Genomic DNA, 27,357 nt, shown 5'->3' with positions numbered 1-27,357 from the left:
GAGCGGGCGGGGAGCCCCGCGGACTCCATGTCCCGGCATGCCCGAGCCGCGGCTGCGCGGCGGAGCCGGGCCGGGCAGCGCCGGGGCCGGGCCGGGCAGCGCCGGGGCCCCGCGGGGAGCGGCCGGAGGAGGGACCGGCCCTTATAAATGGCGCCCAAGCAGGACCCCAAGCCCAAGTTCCAGGAGGGTGAGTGCGGGAAGGGCTCGGCGCTGCGGGGACGGCGGGCCCGGGGGCTGCGGGCCGCGCCCGGCCCCGCGGCTCGGGGGGGATTTGGCTCCCAGCGCTCCCTGCTCAGCCCCGGCCAGGTGGGAATAGGTGGGAAAGCTGAATTCCCGCAGGCTTTGTCTCTTTCCGGCCCTCCTCTTTCCCCCCACCCCCAGCAGCACGCGGGCCCTTCCCACCCCGTTATTCCAGGTAGCCGTCATTTTGCTGCGCGGACGTTCCTTGGCATTAAAACTGCTGAAACCCCTCTGGTTTGTCGGGGTTTTTTCTGTTTTAGTGCGCTTGGGAAATGGTGGTTGTTTATTTTTTGTCCCCCGGAAGCGAGCCCAGTGCAGGAGGATTCATGGAGGCAGCGGTGGATTCCAGCACAGCTGGAATCCACATCTGCCGCAGAGCACCGGGTTTAGGTGAATGAGGGTGAATCGGGCTTTTTAGGAGGGTTTTTTTTTTCTGGGTGTATTTTGATTTTTAGGTCGTGGTTGAGGTTGGGAGTAATACAAGTAAGATAAATAAAAATAGCAGTGCAGTGTAAGATGGATGCCCCTGGATCCCTGGAATGTCCCGGGCCAGGTTGGACAGGGCTGGGAGCAGCCTGGGACAGGGGAAGGTGTCCCTGCCATGGCAGGGGTGGGATGGGATGGGTTTGGTGTAAGGAACAGTGCGAGGATCCAGGGAGCAGCCCTTGTGTGAGGGAGCAGGAGCCTGCTGGGTCATCATGGAGACAAAGAACCCTTTCTGCAAACCATCCGTGTGGTTTTTTTTTAAAATGAATGTTCCCCAGTAGCTGTGGGCATCTCTCCTGGAAAGCACTGCACAGCTCTGAGGCAGAGGTGTGTCTGCCACCAGCACTGTGAGCACCGTGACAGCGAGGCTGGTAATGTCACCTCTGGTTGTCAGCCCCGTCTCTAGGGACATTTTAAAATAAATAAAAGTACCGACTGTGGGATGTGTCAGTGTGGGCACGTCGGGGAGAGCCCTTCGGAGCCTTTCTCTTTGTTGAGACACAGAAGCATTTTGCAGTTCTGCAGCTCCCAAATCCGGGAGGCACTGCAGCTTCCAGGAGGAGATGTGCCCTCAGATATCCTGTTAAGTACCCTGCAGCTCCCACAGTGGAACCACACAAGGAGGCTTGGCCACGAGGAGATAGAACCAGGCTGAGGGACAATCTCCTCCTGCTCCAAAGCCCAGAGTGAGGGGGTTCTGCTGGGTGGGGAAGCAGCATGGGGGGGTCTCTCTTCCTGATTCCCCGAGCTGGGAATGCCACGTGCTGCCCTTCCTGCAAGGACAGCACATGGGTGGCAGTGGCTTTCAGGTGTCAGGAGCTTCAGGTGCAGAGGTGGGGTGTTAGGAGAGTGCCCTGGATCAGTAACCCCTCAGAGGGGCAGCTCTGCCTGCCTGTGGCTGAGCCCAGCCTGCTGTGGGGGCTGCAGCCTGAGCTGAGGCTGGGGAGCAGATCTGGGAATGCCAGGGAGGGGCAGGAGTGTGGGCTTTGCTGCCAGGTGCTGCCAAAGTCACCAGTGCTGGGACTGTGCTGTGTGTGTGCAGCTGCTCCTGGCATCTCAGGGATCTCTGTCTCATCCCTTCGGTGGGACAGAGAATTTGTTTCTGGGGTCAGTTCCTGCCTGGGAGCTGCCCTGTGCTGTTCCTGTGGCACAGGCTGTGGGCATGGCCCATCTGAGCTGTTTCTCTGTGCTTCCCTTGCAGGTGAGCGAGTGCTTTGTTTCCATGGACCTCTCCTCTATGAAGCCAAGGTGGGTGTGGGTGGCTGCAGGTGGCTCCTGCTGCTGCCCTGGAAAACAAGGACATGTTTCTGTCTGCTGTGCCTCTAGATGGGACCGAGGGCTGGAAGTAAATTAACAAAAAGCTGTCTGAAATCAATTTCAAACCCTGGGGCTCTATTCCAGAACAAGTTCAGGAAGCCCAGTGGCACCGTGCAGCTATTTTGGGAAGCTCCCAGAGGCTGTTAGAGCATCCCAGAACACTGGAAATATCCCAGAACACTTTGTGCCTGCAGGATTTGGTGCCTGAGCTGCTCAGGGAGAGGGGGCTGAGTACAGCCCGTGGTGTTCCACAGCACCAGTGCCCAGGAGGAGCTGCACTGCAGTGCCAAAGGAAGTGGCAGTCCCAGTTCTGCTTCCCAGTTCTGGCTCTTTAACCACAGCACTGCAGATTTTTCAGTGGTTGAGTGCCCCCACTCCCTGTGGAAGGGAAGGAAAGGGCTCTTGGAGCTCTGTGGGTTGGAAGGGGTGCAGAAATTCCTGGGGCACCTCAGGCAGGGATTTAAATGCTTTAGGGTTTGGTGTCAGTGAATGTTAACACAGGGAGGCAGGAGAAACACTCAGCTTCTCTCTTCAGGAGAAAAGAGTTGTTGTAGTGCTAAAATCTCACCCAGAGCACTGAGGGGGTTTGGGCTGCTCCAAACCATTCCCACCTGAGGGTTCCTACCCTGCTCTTTCCTGCCTCTGGAGCAGGAGGATGAGGTTGTGGGAGTGTGGGACAATTCCTTTTGCTGGGAATGTGTGCTCGGGGTTGTTGTGCCAGTGCCTGCAGAGAGGAGGGTGATGGAGGCTTCTGGTTTTGAGGAAATAACCTTGTGCCACTCAGCCCTGAGCTGGACAGCAGCTGTGCTTGCTCTCCTCTTGCCCCAGTGGAATGGGTGCTGCAGGAGCAGGCTGTGCCAGCTGGGTGCTGCAAGGGATTTCCCAGCTCACAAGTGGGGTTTGGCTGGCTGTTTGTACTGAGTGGATCCTTCCGAGTTCCTGCACTGGCAGAATGATCTTGAAGCTTAATTTTAAAAAGGTTTGACTTGTTTGTTTTAAGGGGTTTAATTTTAAAAGCTGCTTTGTCAGTAGTAATGAATAACAACCTTGGCTTTCTTCCTGCTCCTTTGATCTGTTTTTCTCCCGTGGTTCTCAGTCCAGCAGTTGTTTTGTTCCTGACCACATCCTTGGTGTCCCACAGCAAGGTGGTCAGAGCAGCTCTTTGTGAGGGCTTGTGGCAAACAGGAGCTGTTTGTGCATCTCTGCCGTGCAGAGTTAAAGGAGATTCACTCCAGGCCCTTCTAACCCCCAGCAGGGAAAATATTTTGCTACAGAACTGTATTTGAGTCATCTTTTCCTTGGTGCTCAGCCCCTTTATTCTCCAGAACAAGCAGAGGCAGGCACAGGCTGTGTGTGGCTGGGTTTAGCTCCAGGCTGTCAGAACAAGCACTGCTGCAGCAGAGGATCCAGCAGCAGAACCTTAGTCCTGGCTGCAGGTTCACGTGAGCCTGGGTTTAAGTTCTGTGTGTGGCATTTTGCAGATGTCTCCTGCAACAGGAGGTTCCTCTCTGGCAGTATTTTGTAGCTGAAGTGGGTACAGCACAGCGTGCTCTTGAGAAAATGTTGTATAGCCAAAGGTTCTGCCCTCTCAAACACTTGGAGGTGGCTCTGCGTGCCAGGAACATACCAGTTATAATTTTGGGAGCAGTTTTTACTTCAATGGAAGAAAAACCCCCTTTAAAGAGACTCAAATCTGGAGCCCTGCAGGTTTTTACAGCAGCCCCATTCTGTCACTGCTCAGGGGGGCAGTGGCAGCTGAATCTCAGCACCTCCAGAGCAGGACTTGAACTTCCTGGAGGAAGTGTTGAGTTGGTGGATTTGATTTGTACAGCCAAGAATTTCAGGGGCAGGGAAAACTCTGCAAGCTAAAGCAGCAGAATTCCCCGGGATCTCCTTGCTTTCCCTGGGACTGACTGACCTTTCTTCTCTGTTCCAGTGCGTAAAGGTTGCCATAAAGGACAAGCAAGTGAAATACTTTATCCATTACAGTGGCTGGAATAAAAAGTAAGTAGTGCATGGAGTAAAAGCAGGATTTCTCTTTCCAGGGAGATGCTTTGTCTGAGTGTGGGCTGGGTGCAGCAGCACTGCCATGTCCCTGCTGGGATCCTCTGGGGCTGACCAGAATGGTTTCATACCTGAGCTGCTGATTTAATACCTGATTTATGGAACACAGAGAACATTGCCAAACGAGCCATTTCCTGCAGAGCTGGCAGGAGGCTGCTGGCAATGCTCTGGGACATTCTGGTTGTTCAGGGTGGGAAACACTGGAGTTCCTCCCTGGCAGAAACCTCTGCTATGAAAACTTCCTTGTTATGCCTTGGGAGGAAGGGCAGCTCCTCCTGAGGTGGGGCAAAACCACTCAGATCCCCTGCCCTTGCCTCTTGCCCCAGGTACTCAGGGGATTTTGGAGCACAGCTTGCTGAGGGGCTGGCTTAGCAGCAGGTGCAGCCTGTGTTTCAGCTCCAGCCTCTCAGATTAAAGGAAATTTACAGATGCTTTTCCCTCCTGCAAAACTGGCAGGGTTCCAGGTGGGAGATGGCTGGGGGTTACAGGATAAATGTTGAGCCCATTAAAGGTGAAGGCTTCCGTGGGGTTGTTATATTGATGTACTTTTCTCCCTTTGTTTGAGTTGTTTTCTACCCCTCGGATTGAATTTAGGAGATGGAGGTGTTTTTCTAGGTGATTAAAAACCTCAGCTCTTCAGACCCAGAAGTGTCAGAGGGCAGTTTCCTGTTTGGTTTCGTTTCATTTCAATGCTGAGGACTCTTAGTCACAGCAGTCTTGATCTCTGTGATGTGACTAAAAGCTGGACCTCGTGTTTCAGATGTGACTTTTAATTGCATCCGCTCTCCCTGCTGCCAGAGGGCCAGGGGATGGCTCAGTGTAAACACAACACCTACAGGGGCACAATCCCTTTGTGTGGTGGCTCCTCTTAATGAGGCAGCATCAGCGTGGCCCTTCCTTCCCTTGTTTGTGCCACGGAGGGGGCAGAGGTGGTGTCCTGATCCCGCTTTTCTTGCTTGTGCTGTTGGAGTTTTCATTTTTGCCTTCAAGCTCCAATTAAGGACATTAAAAGTGGCGTTGCTGCGAGAGCCAGGGCAGCACAGCCCTCACCTGCAGCTGCCAGGGCCTGACTTGGAATTATTTTGCCAGTATCAACAGTCAGGATACCAGAAAGCTTTGTCACCGTGGGGCACAGAGGTGCCACCTGGGCACACAGCACTTCTGGAAGGTCTCTTGCAGCTGGACAGGCAGGAGTGGGACAAGTGGCTTAGAGAGCTGAGCAGAGCACTGCCCAAAGCCCAGAGTCTTTGGGCACAGCTGCAGGTGTCTCCCTGCACTCTGCAGGTGCTGCCCTTGCCTTCTCTCCACCCTCTGAAGTCCTGGTGCTCCTGCAGCAATATTGGTTTGGCCACGTGCTGCTCCAAGACTGGCAAATGGCACAGAAACTCTTCATAAAGAGCTTTAACTGGTGTACTTTAGAGTGGCCACTTTTAATGTGTTTTATTTGAGATGAGTTGTCAGGTTGCTCAGCTGAGGCACTCTGTGTTGAAGTGGAATTCCTGCTGTAATGGCAATTTCCCAACACCTGTTCTCTTAAAGCATTCACTTCAGGTTCTGCAAATATTCATGCCACCTTGGTTTCCTTCACAGACAGAAATCAGAGCTCTTCTCCTTACAGTAAGATCCTATAGCTGAATTTGTTAACCTATAAAATGTTGGAATAGATAAAGGAAACTTTCTCAGCAATATACCATGGCTACAGATATCCCATCATTTTCTAAGCATAGAGCATTTTTTTTCATTCCTGTGATGCTTCTTTTGAATTAAAGATCCTTCTCTCCCTCCTAAGTTTCAAGTTTGGGAAGCTGGAAATGCCAGAGGGTCACACTTCCCTGGATAAATCATTCCAGCTCCAGGCAGTGGGGAACGTTTGGTAACTTTGGCCTTGAGTTGTGCCAGTCCATGGCTTGACACAAAGCAGAGTTCAGTCCCGAATTCTGTGAAGCTTTTAATTGACTGTTGTGTGTAGAAGGCAAGCGTGGGATGGTTTTGAGTGATGATTTATTCGTCTCTGGGTTTTTTTGCAGCTGGGATGAATGGGTTCCAGAAAGCAGAGTGCTCAAATACGTGGATACCAACCTGCAGAAACAAAAAGAACTCCAGAAGGCCAACCAGTGAGTAGTGGGGAAGAAGGGATTGTCAGGGAGTGTTTGTTTAACAGAGCTTCAACCCACAGTTATCAGGGGAAGTTACTGAGCTTCAAACCAAAGTCAAAGAAGCTTCTTTTCCCACCAAAATCTTATTTCTGACTGCGCTCTGTTTAAAGGGAACAATATGCAGAGGGGAAGATGAGAGGAGCTGCTCCAGGCAAGAAGACTTCTGGTCTGCAGCAGAAGAATGTTGAAGTGTAAGATTCTTTTTGTTTAAAAATAAAAATCCCAAACAAGACAATCCACCCCCAAACCCTGCCCAAACCCCCTCCCAAACTTTGGCTTGTCAGTTTTAATGGCTCTGCAGCTCAGCTCCATTTCTTGTGGCACAGCCTGTGCAAAAGCAGCTTAATGGCACCAAAAAGGCCTTTGTTAAAGTATTTCATTTAAAATGCCTTTTAGATGGTGCACAGTTAATGTTGAATTGAGGTGCTGAGCAGACATGCTCTGCTTTTTTTTTTTGCAGTCTATTGTTGGTGACCTGACATTCAAAAAGTGGTGATTTCCTCATAAGTCTTGTATATCTCAGTAAAATCAGTTTCTCTGTAGAGTTTCCCAGCTCTTCCAGCACTTTGGAATAAATCCTCACAATGCCTTGCCTTCTGCCGTGGTGCAGTTGTCAAAACTGCATTTAAAGAGCCTTTCTTTGGCTGGTTTTGACAAAACTAAACCAATAAATACACCATTAAAAATGGGCTTGCATCCTAAGAGACCAGAAGCAAGCTCAGGCATCTACTAGAAAAGCTTAATTTGAGCTGTGACTGTCAGATTTCCTTCACTCCATCCTTTTGGTGTTTCAGGAGATGTTTTAGGGTAGATTTTCAGACAATCAGTCCAGCTCTGCTCATTTGTCATCTGCTGTTTGGGCAGGGTTTCCCTTGATGACGAACGTGGCCCTTACTAATGGGATGTTCTGAATCTCTAATTTCATTTGTGATTCTGGCTGTCACAAGGAAGCTGCTGAAATGCCACCACTTCTTCAGAAGTGGATTTGGCAGCAGCCCCAGGTCGCAGGGCTCACTCAGGGGCAGGTTTGCTGTGGAATGTGAATCATGGCTTTGAGGAGTGCAGCACAGCTGGGGACAGGGAATTGGGGTTTGCTCTGGATCCTGGGGCAGTTTCACCTTGGGGCTGGGCAGAGCCTGGCCAGGGCTGTAGCTGCCTCCTGGTCTGGGGAAAGGGGAGCCAGTGGGATCTGCTGGATCCCCCCTGGATCTGCTGGATCCCCCCTGGATCTGCTGGATCCCCCCTGGATCTGCTGCAGCCTGGTGCTGGCTGGGTGCTCCCCTGTGCTCAGGTGCCACAGGCAGAACTCCAGCTGAGTCCTGCCAGCTCAGGAGCAGCCACTCACTGCTGTCCTCATGTGGGGTCAGACAAAACCCAGCCCAGCTCTGTGTGGGCAGCTGATAACGAGTGTCATTAAAATCTAATTAGAACAGGTCTGAATGATGAGCAGCGCTGATTTGGCTGCTTCAAGGGCTGTTCCAGCTGAGTGTCTCCCATGTGAGTGCTGGGAGGGAGCTGATGGTGGCTGTGAGTTTGACTCAGCTGTGAGTGCGTGTTGTTTGCACTACAGAGTAATGCTTCCCAAAATACTCCAAAATCCAGCCTCTGGGTCGTTCCCTTGTGCATCTCAGCTCATTGCAGACACACAAAGTACTGGTGGTGAGGAGAAACTGTTCACACAACTGTTCTAAAAGGGTAACACTGTCCACCTCTGTGGGCCTCAGAATGCTCCTTTTGTGGCACTCCTGGACGATCTGAGGGAAAGGTGGTTGACACCCTAAAATTTATCCTTCAGCTAAGCAGGCAGCAGTGGCAGCAGTGCAAGCACAGCTCGTGCCCGGGAGTGTCCGTGGCGATGAGCTGGCAGCAGGGCAGACGCTGCCCTGCAGGGCCGTGTGAGGGCTGCCCACGAGCACCGTGTGCCCTGTCCCCAGGTTCTTCCGGCGGGATGGAGCCCACACCGTTTGCTGCCTGGAGACCCCGGCCATCTCCACACGGTGAGTGAGGCCTGGGGCACACAGGCCTGCACCCCGGGGCCACCTGCTTCTCCCCTGGGTTCTTCTCTGGGTTCTGGGCAGGCCCTGGCAGCCCTCAGCTGTCCTGGGGCCCATCTTTCCTCTCCCCTGGCTTCTCCCCTGGGTTCCTCTCTGGGTTCTGGCAGCCCTCAGCTCTCCTGGATTCTGCCCTGGGTTCTTCCCTAGCTTCTCCCCTGGGTTCCTCTCTGGGTTCTGGCACGCCCTGGCAGCCCTCAGCTCTCCTGGGGCCCATCTTTCCTCTCCCCTGGGTTCTCCCCTGGGTTCTGGCAGGCCCTGGGAACCCTCAGCTCCCCTGGATTCTCCCCTGGCTTCTCCCCTGGGTTCTTCTCTGGGTTCTGGCAGCCCTCAGCTCTCCTGGATTCTGCCCTGGGTTCTCCCCTGGCTTCTCCCCTGGGTTCTGGGCAGGCCCTGGGAACCCTCAGCTCTCCTGGGGCCCATCTTTCCTCTCCCCTGGGTTCTGACAAACCCTAGGAGCCCTCAGCTCCCCTGGGTTCTGCCCTGGCTTCTGCCCTGGGTTCCCCTCTGGGTTCTGGCAGGCCCTGGGAACCCTCAGCTGTCCTGGATTCTCCCCTGGGTTCCCCTCTGGGTTCTGGCAGGCCCTGGGAGCCCTCAGCTCTCCTGGGTTCTTCCCTGGCTTCTCCCCTGAGTTCTGGCAGGTCCTGGCAGCCCTCAGCTGTCCTGTGGCCCACCTTTCCTCTCCTCTGGGTTTTGGGCAGGCCCTGGGAGGCCTCAGGTCCCCTAGGTTCTGCCTGGGGTTCTCCCCTGGGTTCTGGCAGGCCCTGGGAGCCCTCAGCTCTCCTAGGGCCCATCTTTCCTTTCTCCTGGGTTCTTCCCTGGGTTCTCCTGTGGGTTCTGGGCAGGCCCTGGGAGTCCTCAGCTCCCCTGGGGCCCATCTTTCCTCTCCTCTGGGTTTTGGGCAGGCCCTGGGAGGCCTTGACTCCTCTGGGTTCTCCCCTGGGTTCTGGCAAACCCCTGAGAGCCCTCGGCTCTCCTGGGGCCCATCTTTCCTCTCTCCTGGGTTCTCTCCTGGGTTCTCTCCTGGGTTCTCTCCTGGGTTCTCTCCTGGGTTCTGCCCCGGTTTCTGGGCAGGCCCTGGGAACCCTCAGCTCTCCTGGGGCCCATCTTTCCTCTCTTCCTGGGTTCTGTCCTGGGTTCTGTCCTGGGTTCTGTCCTGGGTTCTGTCCTGGGTTCTGTCCTGGGTTCTGCTCTGGTTTCTGGGTTCTCTCCTGGGTTCTGCCCCGGGTTCTGCCCTGGGTTCTGGGCAAGCCCTGGGAGCACTCAGCTCTCCTGGGTTCTCTCCTGGGTTCTCTCCTGGGTTCTCTCCTGGGTTCTGCCCCGCTTTCTGCTCTGGTTTCTGGGCAGGCCCTGGGGGCCCTTGGCTGCCCTGGGGTGCTTTGGCAGCAGGGCCTTGTTTGGGGTTGTTGAAGCCCCTTGGCAGCTCCTCTGCCCTGCACCTTTGTGGTCGGGCTGGCTGCAGTGGCAGGGCTCTCCCTGTGTGCACCTGACTCCAGGCTTTCAGCCCTGGATCCTTCTAGAGCTGCTTCCTGCAGCCTGGAGCTCCTGGAAAGCAGCACCGAGGAGTTTTCCCTGGGAGCAGTGCTGGTGTCGGGAGGGAGAGCTCACAACCTGCTCCTTGTGCTGTGCTTTTGTTTGAGTCTGTTCAGGGTAACTGTTCTGCAAACTGCAGCAACTAGTTCCAAAAGCTGTGAAGCAATCTGAGATCAAATAGAAATATGTATGAAATGCAGGTTTGGGTTTAAAATAATTACTCACCCTCTGATAACTGGAAGCTGTAGCAGAAAAGAAGTGTAGTTAAAGCAGGCTTTATGGCTGCCTATGCAACACCTTCTGACTCTGTTAAATGTAGCTCCGCTCAATTCCAGCTTCCGAGAGTTTAGTCTACATTTCATGGGCCTAAAAGTCAGGAAACAGTCGGAGTTAATGGGTGCTTGAAAAATAGGAAGGGTAACCAAGTGTTCTGGAGGGAAGATATGGCATTGAGTAACAAATTAGGGAATAACATCTGGTTGTAAATGATCTAAATGCAGTTTTAAAAAACTCTGCTTCTGTTCTAATTGTTAACCTGATTTTTACCTTGTGAATTAATCCTGGGAAGGGCTCCCTCTTCCTCCCTGTTGGCTTTGGAAGAAAAGCCTTTCTCTTCAGTGCACCAGCCCATTGTTAGTGACTTACCCTGGGAATTGCTCCCTCTGAGGGATGAGCTTTATCCTGCCCAGAATTTCAGCCTCACTTCAGCTGCTTTGTCTTTAAACAAACCCTTTACTCTCCCATCTCCAGCCCTTCCTCAGACCTCTGCCTGTTTCCTGGTCCTGATAAACCCAGTCCAGAGCTTGAAAACAAGAGTCACTTGAAGGGGTGCTGAATTTCTGAGGCATCAGTGTTGGCCTGGTAGAGTTTTAGCCACCCAGTGCCCAGTTTTGAGCAGTGGATCCAGACTTCTGTTGGCAGGGAGCAAACTGAGAAGGAGTCGTGGTACTCCAGCTAAAACTTCCTGAAAATGGGTAGTAAATAGACAAAGTGCTCCTGCATCTTCCCTCTGCTGCTGCACTGGTGAAGCTGGAGGTTTTTTTTTTTTTAGTCTTTTACTGGAAGTTAATTCAGTTGAGTGAGATTTTTCTGGAAATTCCCAGCACTTCTGTTTCCTTGTGCCATATTCTGTCTGAAATAAAACAGCCACAAATCTCATGTAGCTCTCCCAGAGCACTTGGGAAGGACAAAACTTCCCAAAAATGATGAATTCTGACCCGTTCCATGAAGAATCTCGTGGTGCCAGAGCTCTGAAGCCAAGTTGTAGCTTGAATTTCCTCTGTGTGTCCTTAGCTGAGCACTGCCCAGGGCCCTGAGGATCTGCTCCCCTGTGCTTGAACCATTTTCTGGCTTTCTGCTGTGGCTTCCTTTAGTATCACTCTCTTGACATGTGCACTAATTTGTGTTCTTCTTGCAGGAAAACAAAAAAGAACAAGCAGAAAAGTAAGTGTGTTTTATTTTGCATCTGAGTGGGTCTCTCTAGTGAAGGATGTGTAGCTGAAAAAGGACCTTCAACCTGCCCCAATAATTCACTGACACCTTGTGCTGTCCCTCCTGGACTCCTGGGGCTCTCCCTGCTCAGGAAGGGGAAGGTTCACACTTTTCTGCTTGGTACAAAACCTACTTGTTCCAGTCTGTCAGGATTTTGAGCTCTTGCAATTGAAAAGTGAAGCTGATCTGCTGAAATAATTTCCTAACTCATTTAGGTTTTCTTACTGAGATGGAGACATGACACCGCTGCAGAGCTGAGCTGCTGGGTCCAAAAATTCTCCCCCCCAAAAAATATGACAGACTGGTGTGGTTCTAGTGCACTCAGATAAAGTGCCAGTGCAGCAGTTTAAACTGGCACAAACAGGGGGACTCCCAGAACAGAAGTAATATATAAAACAAACAAAGAAAGAAAAAACAAACAAAAAACGCAAAAAAAAAAAAAAAAAAAAAAAAAAAAAAAAACACCCACCAAAAAAAAACCCCAAAAAACAAACAAACCAAAAAAAAATCCCAACAGGTGCAAAGGTGACCTGAGAAAAATCTGAGCCTTACTTTGAAATCCTTCCCCTAAATGTTCCCTGCTGTTTTTTCCTGCTGCTGTGTGTGCTGTGCACAGCTCCAGGCATTGGGGAGGGGAGCAGCAGCAGTGAGACTCCCCAGCCTCCCAGGAAGAAGAGGGCTCGGGTGGATCCAACAGTTGAAAGTGTGAGTATTTTCCATTCCCTCCCAGGGATTTTGGGTGGAAAACAGAGGGTGCTGTGCTCCCAATTAGTACCTGAGAGTAATTAGTCTGGCTTGGCTGTTCTCAGGAGGAGACGTTTATGAACAGAGTTGAAGTGAAGGTGAAGATCCCTGAAGAGCTGAAGCCATGGCTGGTGGATGACTGGGACTTGATCACCAGGCAGAAACAGGTGAAAACCCTGCCCAGCTCTGGGGAACACCTTCCACTATCCCAGGCTGCCCAGCTTGGCTGGATTTTTTTAATGCCCACTTAAACTCTTGGAGCAGTCCTTTCCTAACCTCTATCATCTTAACCTGCTGATTTCATCCTAGAAATGTCCTGGTGAAAAAGGGTTTCAGTTCAGCTTCCAGGTATAAATGTCTGCAAGAATGACACAAACTTGTATTTGTTCTGTTTTGCATTTGTAGCTCTTCTACCTCCCTGCCAAAAAGAACGTGGACTCCATTTTAGAGGATTATGCAAACTACAAAAAATCCCGAGGAAATACTGATAACAAGTGAGTAGTGCTCACTGCCAGCCTTAAACACCTCCTTGGCAGTTGACTTGGATTCCATGGAAAATGGAATAAGGTTGTGAAACCTGACCCAGCCCCACGTCCAATGCCCTGTTCCAAGCCCAAGGTGATGGTGTTCAGAAATCCTGAGGGAGTGATTCCAAAACTCCCTCTGCTTTCTGGATATGATTTCTGCTCCCCCACTTGGCCTAAGCCTTTTCCTGAAGGAAGCAGATAGAAACTTCCCAGAGAAGCTGTGTGGGGTGAGCTCAGTGCCCCCGGGCTCCCTCACAGAGCCAGGGGCCAGGGAGGTGCACGAGGACTTGTAAATACTCAGATGGGCAAAGCCAATTACTGTTTGTAATTACCCCAGCAATCAGCCCTGAGCAAAACAAGGTGTGTTTACTCTGCAGGAAACGTTCCTGTTTGAAAGGGAGAACAGAAAGGGGAAGTAATTTTCTTCCATTCAAGAGGAAGCAGATCATTGACTTGTCAGGGTGTTTTAACCTGCTCTGATGTAATTGTCCTGATGCCTGTTCTAAATTTGTTGGCAGGGCGGGGTGAGGGTTGTGCTCCTCTGTCACTGCCTGCTCCTGTACAGGCAGGGTGAGGTTGGAGGCCTGCAGGAATCTGGCAGGAGAGGCCTGGCAGGAAGGGAGCAGGTGCCTGAAATACTAGGGGTCTGTTCCCTTGCTCAGTGTAATTAATTCAGTGTTGTCCTTTGAACGTGGTGTGAGCTGGGATGAGCTTTGGGTGACAGAGAAAGCTGCTGAGTGTCCCCAGTGCTGCCTGTGCCTTCAGAAGGGCTGCTCCAAGTCCATCTCAGAGAGGATGACTGAACACTGCTGCTCTTGGTTTGCCTAAATCCTGGCTCTGTTCAGAACAGCCCATTTTCCAGGGAGGTCTGGAATTGCATCCCTCCCTGTAGCTGTAGATTTTAAGGTCCCCAGACAAATTTCCTTGCAAGATGTGAATGCCTGTGAAGGACCCTCCCAATTCTGGTGGTCTCCCCGAGCCAAGCCTCGCCCTGGAGCAGTCCTTGGTGCTTGGAGCAGGCTTTGCAGAGCTCTCTGTCCCCAGGGAATACGCTGTCAACGAGGTGGTGGCTGGCATCAAGGAGTATTTCAATGTCATGCTGGGCACCCAGCTGCTGTACAAGTTCGAGAGGCCCCAGTACGCCGAGATCCTGGCGGATCACCCCGACGCTCCCATGTCCCAGGTCTACGGGGCCCCACACCTCCTGAGGCTCTTTGGTGAGTGCCACCCGGGCAGGGGGGGTGAATCCTAGGAAGGATTGAATCTCTTGGAAGGATTCAAGTGCTTGTTTCCCCCTCTCGAGCCCGTGACGGGCAGCTCTGAAGGGTGGGTTCATTCCCTAAGGGTGGCTTCATTCCCTATCCGTGTACCCAAAAGGGCCATTGCAGGGTTTGGGATGGAAATGAATTTTTCGAGTGTGGTTGGTTTGGGTGAAATTGTATATATTGGAATAGATTGCTGTGCTGCTGTAAGGTTGGGGACTTACACAGAGATGTGAAGCAGTGTTTGTGACGAGTGCCCTTCCTTTGAGCAGTGCGGATCGGAGCCATGCTGGCCTACACACCCCTGGATGAGAAGAGTCTGGCTTTGCTCTTGAACTACTTGCATGACTTCTTAAAGTGAGTACTTGTGAGGTCTTCCAGCAAAAGAAAGAGAGGTCAGGGAGCTCAGGCTGCTGTGAGGCTGCCCCTTTGCAGTGAATTGTTGTGTAACTGGGGCCTGTGTGTGGGATCTACCCCACGGCTGCAGTGAAGCCTCCCAGACTCCACTTCTCTGGTTCTGTTAATCTGTACTCCTACCCTGTCCCATCTGCTCCTTGTTGCAAAATAAATGCTTCAACATTTATTTATAGCTGCTAAAAAAAGCAGATGATAATTCCAGCAAGCTATTAAATTACACAACAGTTACTCAACAACAATTGAGCAAATGTTTAAAAAGTGATGAACTTTAGGAATGTTATTTCTGGGACAGACTGCCACTAGGGCTTTAGTGTGCTATGGTACCCTGTAGCCGTGGGATGTTCAGTAGGAAAACATCCTGATAATAATAAAACACTTCAGTGTGAAATGAGGTGAGCTTTAAGGTCCCTTCCAACCCAAATCATTCCGTGATCCTATGATTAGGAGCTATTGGAAGCTGAAAGAAAACCCTCAGTAAATCCAGGACAGCTCTGCAGCAGGGCTTGACAGGAGTCAGCCTGGTAGCCAGGGAAAGCCTGGCCTGGGACAGCCCTGCTCCTTTGGGGCAGTGTGAGGTAAACGCAGGAGCTGAAGAGCTCTGGCTGTGAGGTAGAACTGTGAACCCAGTGAGCAGAAATCCTGAAGCCATTCCATGAGAATTAATGGCACACAGCCTTTACCTTTGGCCTCTCCTTGTTTTGCCATCCTTTGCTCAGCCCTCGAGGGTCCCTGTTTGTGCAGACAGAGCTTCCTGGTGTCCTGTTCTGACCCTGCTCCTTTGAGTAGAGCAGTACCAGATCGATTCTTGGTACAGCAGCTGCCTGAACCTCAAACACCAACAGCTTCATCCTGTTAATCCTGAGCTGCTGGAGCTCACCTGGAGCCAGAGGTGCTTGGCAGCTCGTTTGGAATGGATTTTTTGGCTGAGCTGTCAGGTCTGTAAGCGCTTGGCAGAGCTGATGGGAGCAGCTGCTGTGGGACTGACTGGTGCTTCTGAGACCCTGTTGTGTGTCTGGGCAAACACCTCCTGATTCACAGGTTCACCGAACAGCAGAGGGTTCGGGCAAGAAGCAATGTAATGTTCTTGTTGTTTTTGTAGATATTTAGCAAAGAATTCCTCTGCGTTGTTCAGTGCCAGTGACTATGAGGTGGCCCCTCCGGAGTACCACCGGAAAGCGGTGTAATCCCCTGGAGCAAGGCTTGGATCCTGCACCACTGTCCACTTCTGCATCCTGTCCTTCACCTCCCCGTCACACAGCTCCTGCACAGCTCCTGTAAACATAGAGTGATTAAAGTTGTGTGTGTGAAGTGCAACTGCCACGTCAGTCCGGAAGATTCCTCGTTCCGCAATGGAATTTCTTGTCCCAAAGTGGAAGCTCGGAGCTCCCGGGAGCTCCGTGGTGTTTCTGGCTCGGTGTGTGCACCTGGGATGTAAAGGAACGTGTTCTGGTGTGTCATTGTCTGAACTCAGTGCTCGTAGGGCTGCTCTCCCCGGAGGCTCGGCCTCACTAACCCGCTTTATTCCATAGTAATGACAGACCATGAGGGCTGTGTCACCTGTCTTGGTGCTATTGACTGCCTCACTCACCCCAGTGACATTTTGGTGTTGAAAGTTCAATGTTGGGTTCATAAATGTCTGCTTTTCATGGGGTAGTTGAAGGACTGTGACTTTTTTTTTATATTCTAATGATAGGAAAATGCATTCTCATCTCGTAGTGTTTGGAAATGTTGGTCTTTCGCAGAGCTGTTTTACAGATCTGCAAATAAACTTTTTTAATTTCAAATGTGGTTTCTGATGTTTGTGTTTGCATCAGACTCTGCCGTGTGAGTGTCCTGGCCAGGCTGAGCAAGGGAATGAGGGGTTTGGATCTCTTAAAGGCATTGCATGACTTGGCTCTGAGTAGCTGCTCTTTGCAGGCAAAATACCAGGTTTTAATCACAGATGTTACTGCAGGAAGCCACAGTGGCCAGGGATCTGGCACCCATCCTGTCCCAGGGCTGCTCTGGGGTGGGACTGAGCCTTTCCTGAGGGGCAGGAGGGTCCCACACGTGTCCCCAGCATGGGTGTGCCCTCCCAGCACCTGCTGGGGGTGAGGCTGGGCTGGGCTGCCGGGGGCTGAGGGAAGGTGTGAGCACATTCCCTGGACAGGAGTCCAGCAGGGTCGTGTCCCACCCTGCCCTGGTGCCTTCCTGTGCTGAGCACAGCCCCCAGTGGTGCTGGGGCTGGGATGGTCTGCTTGGATAAGGAGCTGTTTGAAAAAGCAGCAGGATCTGCTGTTACATGGAAAAAGAAGGATATTGAGCAATGGGGTGAGGGGAAGTTGCCATGGAAACTGAGGCAGGGCTGGGAGCAGCTGTGGCACTTCCAGGGCGGGTTCCTACTCGGAATTCTGTTCAGGACAGGCAGGGAGGAGGGAAGGGGCACTGTGGCTTCCCTGGCAGCGCCAGGCTGGGCTGGAGCCGTGTGGGAAGGTGGGTGCTCCTCTGGCTCCTGGTGCTGTTCCAGTCACTGCCTGCTCGCCTCAGTGTTGTTGATTAGCCACTTCTCCTTATTTATCCTGGCCATTACCCGGAGCCAGGATAATGTTCCAGTCTGAACAATGGATTTATCCTTTGCCAACCACTCCAAGAGTGAAAACAGCCTTTTGCTGTCAGTGCTTGTGTTCGCAGAGCTGGGTTTGTACCAAGGCCTGTTGGGATCTTGTGGTCATTCTGTTTTATGTGGGAAGGTCCCTGGGCTCCTGCTGGCCAGCCAAGGTTCCCAGGGAGAGGACACCTGGTGCTTTGTTGCCCCTCCGAGCTGGGAGCTTCTGCTCCTTCCAGCTCTTCCTGGGAAGGGTGAGCTCTTCCAGGCTGGCCTGAGGCAGGAATTGTTTGCTTCCTTGGTGCCCTTGGCCCCCATGGAGGCTGGGTGTGCAGGTGGTTGTGGTTCCTCAGGCAGGACTGTACCCCCTGGAGAAGCTGAGGAGTGGCTGAGCTCCCTCCTGGAAAAGGTGCTTTTACACATGGGAAATGATTGTTTGAGGAAGTTGTGGGGAGCAGTGATGAACTGGCCCTGTCAGGGTGACCCTGGTGGGAGGGAGTGCTGTGCCATTCCTGATGTTCCAGCTGTGCCATTCCTGATGTTCCAGCTGTGCCATTTCTGATGTTCCAGCTGTGCCGTTCCCAGTGTCCCAGCTGTGCCGTTCCCAGTGTCCCAGCTGTGCATCCTGCCCCACGTGCTGTGTTGCCTTTTTCCTTCCTTTGCCCCGCTGTGCGGGTGGTTTCCTGTGCCGCGGCTGCGGAGGGCTGGGTCCCTCCTCTCCCTGTTTTCCTGCTGCCCTTTCGAGCCTGGCCTGTGCCAGATGCGATCCCAGCGCTGCTCCATCCCGGGGCTGCTCCCTGCCCTGCTGCCTCGGGACAGAGAGGAGAGAGCAGAGTGATCCCTGTGGCGCTGCCCCAGCTCGGCCATGGCATCCGCACAGGTGAGTGCCCCCGTAACCACGGTGTCCCGGTGTCCTCCTGGCTGTGTCCTGCACGCGCTGTGTCCGTGTGCCTCGGGGCGTGCTGGGAGCTGTGCCCTGCCCAGGGTCTGTGCTGGGGGGGCACACATGTGACCGTGGGGCTGGCTCAGGGTGAGGGGCTTTGGCCCTGACGCAGCCGGGGCTGTCAGAGCTGCCGGCGGTTCTGGAGCTCTCTGCGAGGGACAAGGAGCTTATTGCAGGGGATAAGGAGCTAACGGGTCCCAAAGCCCATTAAGGCTCCATGGGGCTCCCTGTTACCTGCAATAGGCACGTGCTCACCGGGCTTTCCACACGCTCTATTGCCACACTGGGATTTTGACAAGGCTTTTCCTTACTCCCTCCTGTTAATTATTAACTGGAATTAATGACATGAAGGGTGGAGAGATGCAGCGAGCACTGCAGAGGTTGTTCCTCTGCCCCATCACCCCAAGGATCTGCTGGTGCCCCCGGAGCAAAGGCAGCACCAGAGGCTGCAGCCCCAGCGTGGGTTCTGCTGCTGTGTGGCCTTCCTGGGTGTCAGGGAGCTGTAATTGGCTTCTCTGGAGTAAAGCAGCTTTCTGCAGCTGCCCTGGGCCGTGAGCAGGGGCTGCCAGGAGCCGTGTGTCCCCTTGAGGATGCTGCTGCTGGGTGGCACTATTCGGTTTCCATTCCCATGGCTTCACCAGCTGCTGGAGGTTCTGGGAGGCCTTGGCCGGGCAGCACCCACTGGCAATATGAGTGGGTGGGAGTCCCATGGGATCCAGTCCCTGTCCTTGGCAGGAGCAGCCAGGGCAGCAGGGCCAGGGAGCAGCTCTGGCTCAGCCGCTGCTCTCACCTGTAATTGGCACTGAGAGGTTGCTAAATGCAGCAGTGAAGGCTGCTGGCTAATTAGTTTATTCTCTAAAACAGCCTTTCAGGAGCAGCTCGGTGATCTGGGAAAGGCCAGGGCTGGACAGGGGTGTCATTACCTCGTTAGGCCAGCTAATGGAGCTGGGAAACACAAACCTGTGCACACTCCGCTGTGGCACAGCAGCTGTGGCTCCGTGAGTCCCTGGTGTGGTACAGGCACCCCTAAACCTGGGAAACCTTCCCGGGAAACAGCGCCGAGCAGCTGCCCGGCGGGCACACCCGAGGACCGAGGGAAGTGGCTTTTCCAGAGGCCATGCGGGTGTGGGCTGGCTCGGGACACCCTCCCTGCGGAGCTGCGGGCGCGCTATCAGCCGGACGCTCCCGCTGCCACAATGGCTGCTTTTGTTTCTGAACTGGGTGGGGAGTGGAAACCCGGCGTCCCTTCCCGTTTAAAACAACAGGGATTCGTTATCCAGGGCCCCGGTGCTCGGAATGGCACCGATGGAGCCCCACCCCTCTCCATCTCCCCTGATCTCTATGGAGCTCTCCGTGGAAACGGGATCGGCATCGTCCCCGCGGGTCCCACAGCCATTGCTGGCCTTATCAGGGCTGAGGCTCCGAGCTGGCGCCAGAACAGCTGTGCCTCCCCGGCCCGAGAGGATGTCCCGATCCCTGTGCCCTCCCCGGCCCGAGAGGATGTCCCGATCCCTGTGCCCTCCCCGGCCCGAGAGGATGTCCCGATCCCTGTGCCCTCCCCGGCCCGAGAGGATGCTCCGTGCTTTAGGGACGGGTTGGCCCTTCCCTTCCCAGGACCTGCGGTTCCGTACAGCAGCAGAGCAGGTTCCTGTGCCCGCTGACATCCGAGGGACAGCTGGACAGAGCAGGAGAGCTGCGCGGCAGCGACTGGGCTGTGCCGATGTTCCCCGTTCCTCCCTGGGTTGCTCAGTGCATGAGTGATGCCGGGAGCGAGGAATGCAGGGCTGGCCGAGCTCCTCCTGTCTCTGGCAGCCCCGACACGCCGGTCCTGCTGCCAGCCCAGCCCAGGGCAGGTATCGCCACCACACCCAGACCTGTGCGGGGAGCCCTGACCCCGACACCCCCAAGCCTGCGCTTGAACCCGGCCGCAGGTGGAGGTGATGCTCCGAGGAGGAGGAGGAGGAGGAGGAGGAGGAGGAGGAGGAGGAGGGATAATTACTGGCCCGGGCCATCCTTGCGTGCTTCGTGGTCCAGCGGCTCAGCAATTAGCGCTAGGGAGCGGCCGGGGAGGAGCTCCTTGTGATCCTTTGTCTCTCGGAGTTTCCCAGCAGAAGCTGTTCCCCGTGATTTGCTCTGAAGTGTCGCTGCCCCAGCTGAACCTGTGCGGCAGCTGCTGCCTCACCTGCCCGCAGGTCTGGGCAAAGAGAACGCTGGTCCCTCCATAAAGTCATCATCACAGCAGGTTCTGATTGTATCTTGCAAACAGATGCAATCACACAGATCGATGATATATTTTTTCACCCATGGAGAATTAATGATAGAGAAAAATTAATTTTGATTAACAACTGGTGTGTCACCAAAAGGGATTTTTTTTTTTTTTTTTTTTTTAATGAGGGGAAAAACAGTTATGCCAGAATAATCCCAAACTGGTGCCTCAGGCAGTCCTCTGAGGCGAGGGGATCAGTACTCCAGGAGCAGGGAAAACCGAGGCAGATGGAGGTGAGGGTTGGTGGAGCGGGCTGGTGCTGGAAGGAGAAGGTGCAGCAGGACAGAGAGCTGTCAGTGGTTGGCTTGTCACCTGTCACCTCTGCTCCACGCTCAGCTCCTGCATCCCCGAGCCCGGGGCGGTGCCAGAGGCTGCAGGAGTGCCGGGGGGCTGGATCTGGGGCGGGAGCACGGCAGGTCTGCCCGGCACAGCCGGCGGTGACACCGGTGACTGGAGTTTCGGTGGGTGACTGCAGAGTGTGGGCACCTTGTGTGCCACCCCAGCACCTCCTGCCCTGGTGTGTGGCAGCCGGGAGCTGTCCCCAGCAGAGCCTGTAACCAAAGCTGGGAGGTGCCCCGAGTGCTGTCTGGTATGTTCCTGTGGCCCGAGCGGGGAGCGGTGGGATGAGAGCCCTGCATCCATTGGCATGTTTCTACTTTTAACACGTTAAGGATCGTGTCTGCAACCTGCCCTAATTTTAGGCATTGGTCTCTGGCGCTGAATCCCACAGGGAAGAATGAGTGCAGGTGTAAAATTAGCCGGATTATTCTGGGCTGGCGGTTACCAGTGCTCCACCAGGGAAACATCCAGCTCAGCCGTGTGTGTGCTGCCTCCCAAGCAGCCCTGTTCCCACCTCAGGATCGGCCTGCAATCTTAATCTTGTTATCCACCTGGAGGTTTAGAGGGAAAGGACACCATTCCTGCATTTAGGAGTTGATCCGTGTCAGGGGCAACCAACCCTTTCAGTCCCAGTGGTTGGGCTGGGAAGAGTTTGGGCAGCAGAGACTGAACAAGGAAAAATGGTGCATTTCTAGGCTCTGCCACAGCTGGAGAAGAGATTATGTGAAATAACTAACATGGAAATGTTAATCAGCATTAGCTGTAGCCCAAATTCCATCAGAGGAATGCTAAACAAAGAGAAGGAAAAGGCTGGGATTAGGGTGGCGTGGCAACAGGCTGTCCTCCCCAAAGTTTGGGTCTCATGCCCCAGGATTTGAGCTGTTATTTAAAATACAAGTCATCTTCTTCCCCTCCTCAGTGCAAACACCAGAATGTCCAAGTGCAGAGCAGCTGGAACTGGCACATGGAGTGTGCAGCAGCCTGGAACGCTCCGCTGAGGACACAGCAAAGCAGCAGCTCCTTAGTGTGAGCACAAACGTCCCTGCCCAGGCTGCTCCTGGCACTGCACTGCCAGGGACCGGGGTCACAGAGAGGCGGTGACCGAGGGGGCTGCAGGGGACACGGCCAGCCTGGGCAGCTGAGGGGACTCTGGAAGGACATTCCTTGGGGTTTTGGTTTCTCATGCCTGGACATGATCTCTTGAGATTTTGGGGTTTTAACACTTCATGTTGCCCTGTGTTTGACTGTTCACTCCCTGGTTTCAGTACTTTTCCCTGCTTGCTTTGTCCTGGCCCTTTTTTACCAAGTTTTCAGACTTAATATTTCTGAAGTAACTCAGGTTCCTCCTGTTCTCCTCCTAAGGAACCAGGCTGGGAGAGCTTGGGGGGTTCAGCCTGGAGAAGAGAAGGCTCCAGGAAGAATTTAGAGCCCCTTCCAGTGCCTAAAGGGGCTCCAAGAGATCTGAGAGGGACTTTGAACAAAGGCCTGGAGGTACAGGACAAGGGGGAATGACTTCACACAGCTTTAAGATCCCTTCCAATCCAAACCAGTCGGGGATTCTGTGATCCTGTGTTCTCTCATTCAAGCTGGAAACACAGGGAGACGTGGAGCTGTGGAGTCTGACACAGGGGAAAGCCCTAGGGCAGAGTTCACCCCAGTCCAGCAGAACTGGAAAGGGTTTGGATTTAGCTGTGCCTCTTCCCCCACTTGCACGCTCCTGGAGGGCTGCCGGGCCCCGCAGGGGATGGAGAGGGGGTGAAGCTGTGCAGTCACACACGCTGTGATCTCTGCGCGCAGCTGATTGTTCAAGAGGCTCTTGTGACAGAGGCCACTCTGGAATGCATCCCAGGCTGGATGTGAGGTGGAATTTGAGCGTGGAAGCTGCCCTGTAGCAGGACAGAAGTTATTTTCTCCATGGAGCTTGCAGATTGCTCACTGCACTTGAGAGACTGAGCAGACAAGTGTGTTCAAACAACAGAACCCAAGAGCGATGGGCACTGGCACTGCTTAGCAGGGCTGAGTCTCACCAGCTAAAAGAAGCCCTGAACTGAGGAGCAGGAGTTGCCCCCGCAGCCAGGGAAGCATTCCCAGGTGGGATGCCCCGCGGCAGGCGCCATCCCGGCGCGCTGGAGGGGCTGATGTCGGGACAGTGTCTGGTGTCTGCTCCGGGCACTCGCCACACCAAAAGGGCACGGCACAGCACTCCCGGACAGGTTCCCAGGCTGTTTGGGTGCTCTGCCCACGGGTATTTTTTCCCTTCTCTTGAAATGACAAGACTTTGAGAAAAGCCATCCTTGAATAGCTCGGCAGGGAGCCGGCTCAGGTTTCCCAGCTGCCGAACCCATCCAGCAGGTATTTCGGGCAGCCTCGCGCCTTTGTCCAGCAAGCTGTGGGGAGCCGCTGGAATTAGGACACAGCGTGCCTGCCCCTTCTTCCAGGACTGCTCCAAGGGCTGAGGGCTCTGCTCCACCGCGAGATCAGCTCCCGGATTTGCACGCAGATTGCTGCCTAGCAGGAGCCGAAGCTCCTTTCCAGAATGAACCCTATTCACAGGAAATTCAGCCCCCGTTTGCCAGCATCCAAGAGAGAGCAGTACTAGCAGACACATGATTTAATTCGAGTACCATGAACTCGGGGGTGCAGTAACTGCTGTGAGTGACAGTCGTGTGCCAGCCTCAGGTCACCCTGCTCTCCTGTGCCACCCCGGGGGTTGTTCATGCCCCAGCCTCTCTCTGTTCTGTGAGCCCAGGCTGTTTTGGCTGCTGCAGGTTCAGCTGCTCCCTCGAGCAGGCAGGAGTTCAAACCCCGCTGGTTTCCCAGTGCTCAGAGCAGATGGAGAGCAGGGAAGGCACGGCCAAGATAATGGAGCTAATTTGCGAGGCTCGGGGAGCTGTGTGGGGTTTCTCTGGCTTCAGGAGACGCTGCTGGTTGGGATTACTGTGGGAGACGCTGGGGTTGCTATTATTGCACTGCAAATCCTGCGTGCCTGGATGGTTGCTAACCTGGGACGCTGCTTGCTTTGCTCCTCATCACCCTAAAAATGAATCCAGGATCGCTCCGGTGCTGACAGGAGTTCCCAAGAAGAGACAGAGGGTGAGGGAGCTACTGAAGGTCACGAGGCTCCAGTTTCACTGTTGATCCATTTGAGCTTAAACAAGGCTCCGAGCTGCTGATGGTCCAACCCCAGGCATCACACACACACAAGGATAAGAAGCTTAGGAAGAGCTTTGCCTTTGCTACTGACTCTAAAGCTTTGGAAAGTGCGCCATGGTTGCCTGGGAGCGCAGCCGGCCAGCCCATCCGCGAGGATGGAGGATGTGCTGATGACAGCAGCTATTTGAGATGTTTTTCCCTGAGCTGGGCTGGCTCCCCACAGATAGAGCATTGTCTCCCTGAAGACCTGTCTGCAGCTCTGCCAGTGCTCTGATGGATTTGCACACTCTGTTGCCACAGAGGCCCGTTTTTCTCTCTCTTTTGCTGCAAATGAAACAGTAAAACTGCAGCATGGTCACTCCCTGGCCAGACTGCTCTGTGCAGGAAAGCATTCGGCTCTGGTTAGGTTCCTTTTGATCTTTACATTCCTTTGGCTTCTTATCACTTCTCTTTATGCCTGCTGTTTGTCTGTCCTCCCATTTACCACAGTCCGTGCTAAGGTTTATCTCCAGGATCAAACGAGTCCAGGGGAGATCAGGGTTTCTCCTGACATTGCTCTGTCCCCTGATGCAGCCCCGGGAGCCCTGGTCTGAGGTCCCTTTTGCCTCTGCTCCCCTTGCATAATCCCATGTGCTGATAAATCAGGGCAGCAGCAACCCCCACTTCTGTTTGAGGTGGGGGGAACCAGAACCTATTGGCAACAATATCCTGATGAGAACCTGAGAAGCTTTTGCTACGTCCCTTGCACCCAGTTCTGTTTCTAATTCTACTTCCCACCCTCGGGCGTGACCAGAGCACCGTGACACAGTTCAGGCTGTGTGGGACACGCTGCCCTTGGTTCACTTGGGAACTCAGCTCCCTTACACTTGATGGAATGTGCTGCTTAATGAACACCATTTGTCACACAGATACTGCCACTACAGTGAACACGGGCTTGCTGGCTGTCTCTCCGTGCCTCAGCACAACGATTCCACTTCTCTGAGAGTGAATTTGCTTTCTCTCAGCAGCTGAGGTGCTCAGCAAGGCTCGGAGCCCCAAGAAAAGACACCTTCACTGCACACCTTTCCCAGTGACATTCCAAAACTTTCTCCTGGCATCTGGAACAAGAGTTTACTGCGGTCCAGAAAATTAAATTCACCACTCCCCTGAAAGCACGTGTGAGTGGGAAAAAACTGAGGAGCTGTTTTCAGTCTTCATCCACAACCTGAACTTTACCCTCTTCTGCTGCCAAAACGGATTCCCTTCCTTTGGGGCGTTTTCTTCTTTCGGGATGTGTTATAATCCGTCACGACTCCGCAGGACAGTCTGTTCTGCTGGCTCTCTCGGCAGCAGGCAGCAGCCCTGGTTTCTACACCCACTTGTGACCTGACGTACAGCTTTGGAAAGGCGCTCCCCACCTGTTCCCGTTCCCAGCGCTGCCCTGTTGGCTGCGCACCGCGCTTCTCCAGGAGCTCCTGCCAGGCACGGCTCGTACACACGCTGGCTCTGGGCACGGCTCCGTGCGCAGGGCGAGCGCTCCCTGTGCCTGTCGGGCACTGCTCTGGAGCAGCTGCGAGGAGCGAGGGAGAGCAGCCAAGTTGGCACCGGGCACTCGCTCGTCGCACTCGGCTCCCGAGAGGTTGGCACACGCTTTGTTTTTCCCGAGCTCGGCCTCGGGCCAGGCGGGCTCAGAGCTCAGTGTGCAAACACTGCTGAGCGCAGGTTGCCGTCTGAACATGTGTCTAAACGCGTTTCCTTCCTCCTCCCTTTCTGGGAACCCAGGACAAGATGGGGGTGAAAGGAGTAAGAGGAAAGGAGGTTGTGGTGATGTGGCATCGGGCTCTTCTCCCAGGGAACAGCCCACAGGATAAGAGCAAACAGCCTCAGGTTGTGCCACCAGAGGTTTAGGTTGGATATTAAGAAAAATGTCTTCACTGAAAGGGTTATCAAGCTTTGGAAGAGGCTGCCCAGGGAAGTGGTGAGGTCCTTATCCCTGGAAGTGTTAAAAAAAACACTTGGATATGACCTTCAAGGACGAGTTTAGTGCTGAGCATGGTGGTGTTCCATGGCTGACAACTGGACTTGATGAACTTAGAGATCTTTTCCAGCCTTAACAATTCTAGAACTCCACGATTCTCTAGAGCTTGGACACTGGTTTTCTTTCGCTATGTGGTGTTGTTAAACCTTCCCACTGCTTGTCCGTACCTCCCTGGGGCTGTGTCCCCTCCCCATCCAGCAGGGCAGCTTTGTGCACACCTGGCTGGCACTCCTGGGGATGGGCAGGAGCTGCCCTGGGGAAGGTGGGAGCCAGCCAGGCTCCAGGGCCTGCCAGTGGCCGTGTGTGTGCTCCTGCCCACGTGGTCATTGCTGCTGCCAGGACGTCCCTGGTGTGACCCTGGGACCCGTGTCCGAGGGACACTGTTGCCCTGCTCTTTTGAGAGTTTTAAAGTTCTTCTAAAAGTTTTCCATGCCTTCTGATGTTTACATATTTCTACTGAATTTTCTCACACTGTTCAGGTAAATGATGATTGTTTTGCGTTCTTCTTTATGGGTGGAGAGAATTGATGGGCTGTTGGTTTGACCAGTGTGGTTGGAGAGGTGGCAATTTTATCCTCCAATCCACTGCCACTTTTGATATTCTATATATAGTGGAGTCAGAAAATAAAATCTCTTTAGGTTCTTTTCTTTCCCCTTTTACAGCTAGCGTCCGTGTGTGAGTTATTTTGTGTTGCAATGTGACAGGACACCAGACAGACGTGTGTCCTGCTGGGGACACTACACCCAGAGGGGTGCAGACACCCCACAGCAACAAAGCCCTGCTCTATCCTTGCAGTGGAGACTGGGACTCTTCCCGGGCTCAAGAGCAAATGGTGATAAAATTATATTCTCCTCTCTGTGTGTGCCTGGCACGGGGATTCATTTATCCGCATGATTAAGGCAGCAAGTGATGCAGGGGGTGGCTGGGTAATTTAATGACCCAGGTGGAAATAGAAAGCCAGGAGCATGTTTCCCTTTCAGTCGTGCTGGGGTTTGATTTTTATGTCCTGTTACAAATGGATTGATAAATGAACCCCCTGGAGAAGTGGAATATATTCACACTGATCTGCTTCTCTGTCGCACGAAACTGCTGAGAACCAGAGCTCGCTGAGCCTCTTTCTGGGGACAGATGTTGCCATGGCTTGTGCAGAGGGGGCTCCCCAGCTCCTGTGTGGCTGCAGGAAGGTGTCACTGGGCACAGATGGAGTCCTGGAGTCACGTCCCTATGGATATGGGCCTCACCCACTCTGACAGTCGGTACCACCTCATTTTGTGCAGTGTGTCACCACCTAGCTCTGTGCTTTTGTGACCGATTCCAAAGCTCTCTGGGTTCTGGCTGGGGTAAGACACTGGCACAAATGCTTTTCCACTGGAGCAGAAACACAGGCTCTGGCACTGCAACTCTGGAAATCCCACCGTGCTGCAGCAATTCCTTCCTCCAGTTTGGCTCCAATTAGCTGGTCTCGACTGCTGCATGTGCAGGCCAGCACCGCTTCTATTTCAGGGGGACTTGCCAGAGATTAATTAGATCCCAGGCCTGCAGAGGACCAGCCAGCACATTTCGTGTGCCATTAACTCGGCGCTTATCAGGCAAACGTTGTTGGGATAAATCTCCCCTTTGTCGTGCTGCTGTAAGCGAAGGTTGTCACAAAGATGAGGCGTCTGAGCAGACGCAGGGTGATGGTTTGGGAGCTGCGTAAGCTGCTCGCCGAGCTCAGGTGCCAGCCCCGGTGACTGGGATGGCACTAAGTGTGTGCCAGCGCAGGCA

At 53.7% G+C, this 27,357-nt stretch overlaps 1 protein-coding gene across 1 annotated transcript; it reads left to right on the top strand.

Moving 5' to 3' along the window:
• Positions 1-63: 63 nt before the first annotated feature.
• Positions 64-16,072, top strand: MORF4L1 (mortality factor 4 like 1). Its single transcript, XM_053954756.1, has 13 exons — positions 64-187; positions 1,928-1,974; positions 3,980-4,047; positions 6,135-6,221; positions 6,374-6,454; positions 8,198-8,260; positions 11,265-11,290; positions 11,955-12,043; positions 12,148-12,249; positions 12,488-12,576; positions 13,654-13,826; positions 14,144-14,228; positions 15,388-16,072. Exons 1-13 carry the CDS (start codon positions 148-150, stop codon positions 15,470-15,472), a joined length of 1,035 nt encoding a protein of 344 aa, XP_053810731.1. The 5' UTR covers positions 64-147; the 3' UTR covers positions 15,473-16,072.
• The last annotated feature ends 11,285 nt before the right edge of the window (positions 16,073-27,357 follow it).

Source organism: Vidua chalybeata, chromosome 13 (genome assembly GCF_026979565.1).
Source record: "Vidua chalybeata isolate OUT-0048 chromosome 13, bVidCha1 merged haplotype, whole genome shotgun sequence".
Taxonomy (NCBI): Eukaryota; Metazoa; Chordata; class Aves; order Passeriformes; family Viduidae; genus Vidua; species Vidua chalybeata.
This window is presented reverse-complemented; position numbering and strand designations above follow the sequence as displayed.